The 1970-nt window shown below is 46.6% G+C and overlaps 1 protein-coding gene across 1 annotated transcript in view; it reads left to right on the plus strand.

Moving 5' to 3' along the window:
* Nucleotides 1–1970, plus strand: part of LOC104995249 (cytochrome c oxidase subunit 6B1) — an 8670-nt gene that overhangs the window by 2091 nt on the left and 4609 nt on the right. The window contains exon 3 of the mRNA XM_010849019.1: nucleotides 1073–1173. Coding sequence (XP_010847321.1) covers nucleotides 1073–1173 — 101 coding nt within the window. The remainder of the gene's footprint in view (nucleotides 1–1072; nucleotides 1174–1970) is intronic.

A 1970-nucleotide genomic window follows, 5' to 3' on the forward strand; every position in this document is an offset into this window, starting at 1 on the left:
GTCTGTCTGTCTGTATGGAATATAACATAGGAAGTACATAAACCATAATGTACAGCTAAATGAATAACTCTAAGTTGAATCCTCCATGTGATTTTAATCTGGATAGAAAACTGGATACTGCCAGTCCTCTGAGCTCCCCTGTCTGCTGCATGCCGTCTCTTGAAAGCAACACTCTGCTCTCCCCACTAGAGTTGTAATCGCACAGACTTAGGGCAGTCATGTTTTGGTTTTATCACCACTTTCAGGTTTGCTTCTTTGTGAACTTTATAAATACTGTGTGTTGTCTTATGCTTGGATTTCTTCATTCAATAGTTATGAAGATTCTTCCATGCTGTGGCATATATTTTGCTCATTTTTATTGTGTACAGTTTTCCAACATTTCATTCATGAACACTGGTGTGGTTTCCAGTTTAGGGCTCATATGAATAATGCTGCTATAATTGATGTAATTTGATGTCTTTGTGAATGCTTTCTGTCTTAGGGAGTGTGCCCAGGAGTGTAATACTTGGAATAATCTTTGAATTAATTTCCTACTATTAAAAACTAGATTCTCCCCCTCCTTTCTCCTCTCCTGGATGCCAGCATCTTAGCATCAAGACCATCTTTCCCTTCCCTTGTCCTGGTTCTGGACTTCCATAATCCCCACACACACCTCTCAGGTTTCCCTGTTGTTCCTGACCCGGAAGTTCCAAGTTGAACAGTAGTTCTTTTTTCTTTTTTTTCTTGGCTACTCTGGGTCTCCTTTGTGATGCACGGGCCAGGCTTCCTTGCCCTGTGGGATCTTAGTTCCTCCTCCAGGCCATGAACCCAGATCCCCTGTAATGAATGGAAGGCGGATTCTTAACACCAGGGAAGTCCCAGACAGTAGTTCTTTATGGATTGCAAAATAAGCTTAGTGTGGTGTGTCTAGCCCTTTTCAGTACTACCCTTGTAAGGATATACTTTCTTTGTGAAACTTGGGAGTTGGGGGGATTCGTGTAACTGATTGTGAAGTAAAAAGTATTTCTGAGTTTTGATGAGAAATGTGTTCCAGCCCTTGGTGTGGGCTGACCCTGATCCCTTTTCTTCATAGACTTCCACCGCTGTGAGAAGGCAATGACCGCTAAAGGAGGTGACGTCTCCGTGTGCGAATGGTACCGGCGTGTGTACAAGTCCCTCTGCCCCATATCCTGGGTAGGTGCCTCCTGGGGCCCTTGGGATGCCAGGGTGGGGTGGGGTTTTTGCCAAGGGGCATATGGTGACTTGGTGGAAGCTTCTCTGTGAGGGACAGAGGGAGGACAAGGCTTCACACCGGCCATGGATGCACCTTTGCTTCTTCCTAGAATTGTCCGCCTTTCCTCCTTTCACCAGGACTCTCAACCAGCCAGGCTCTCAGCCAAGGCAGCCAGATCCATCTCACCCAGGTGCTCTACGAGTACATGCCCTGTCCCTGTGGAGCTCATCTGCTTTTGGAGTCTTGTCCTTTCTTTATATGAACATTTCCAAGTGTGTGTAAAAGTAGAATAATTCAGTCAGTTCAGTTGCTCGGTCGTGTCCGACATTTGCGACCCCATGAATTGCAGTACGCCAGGCCTCCCTGTCCATCACCAACTCCCAGAGTTCACCCAAATTCATGTGCATCAAGTCGGTGATGCCATCCAGCCATCTCATCCTCTCTTGTCCCCTTCTCCTCCTGCCACCAATCCCTCCCAGCATCAGGGTCTTTTCCAGTGAGTCAGCTCTTCGCATGAGGTGGCCAAAGTACTGGAGTTTCAGCCTCAGCATCAGTTGTTGCAATGAACAACCATGACTGATCTCCTTTAGGATGGACTGGTTGGATCTCCTTGCAGTCCAAGGGACTCTCAAGAGTCTTCTCCAACACCACAGTTCAAAAGCATTAATTCTTCAGCGCTCAGCCTTCTTCACAGTCCAACTCTCACATCCACACATGACCACTGAAAAAACCACAGCCTTGACTAGACGGACCTTTG

This window comes from Bison bison, unplaced genomic scaffold (assembly GCF_000754665.1).
Source record: "Bison bison bison isolate TAMUID 2011002044 unplaced genomic scaffold, Bison_UMD1.0 scf7180017864280, whole genome shotgun sequence".
NCBI lineage: Eukaryota > Metazoa > Chordata > Mammalia > Artiodactyla > Bovidae > Bison > Bison bison.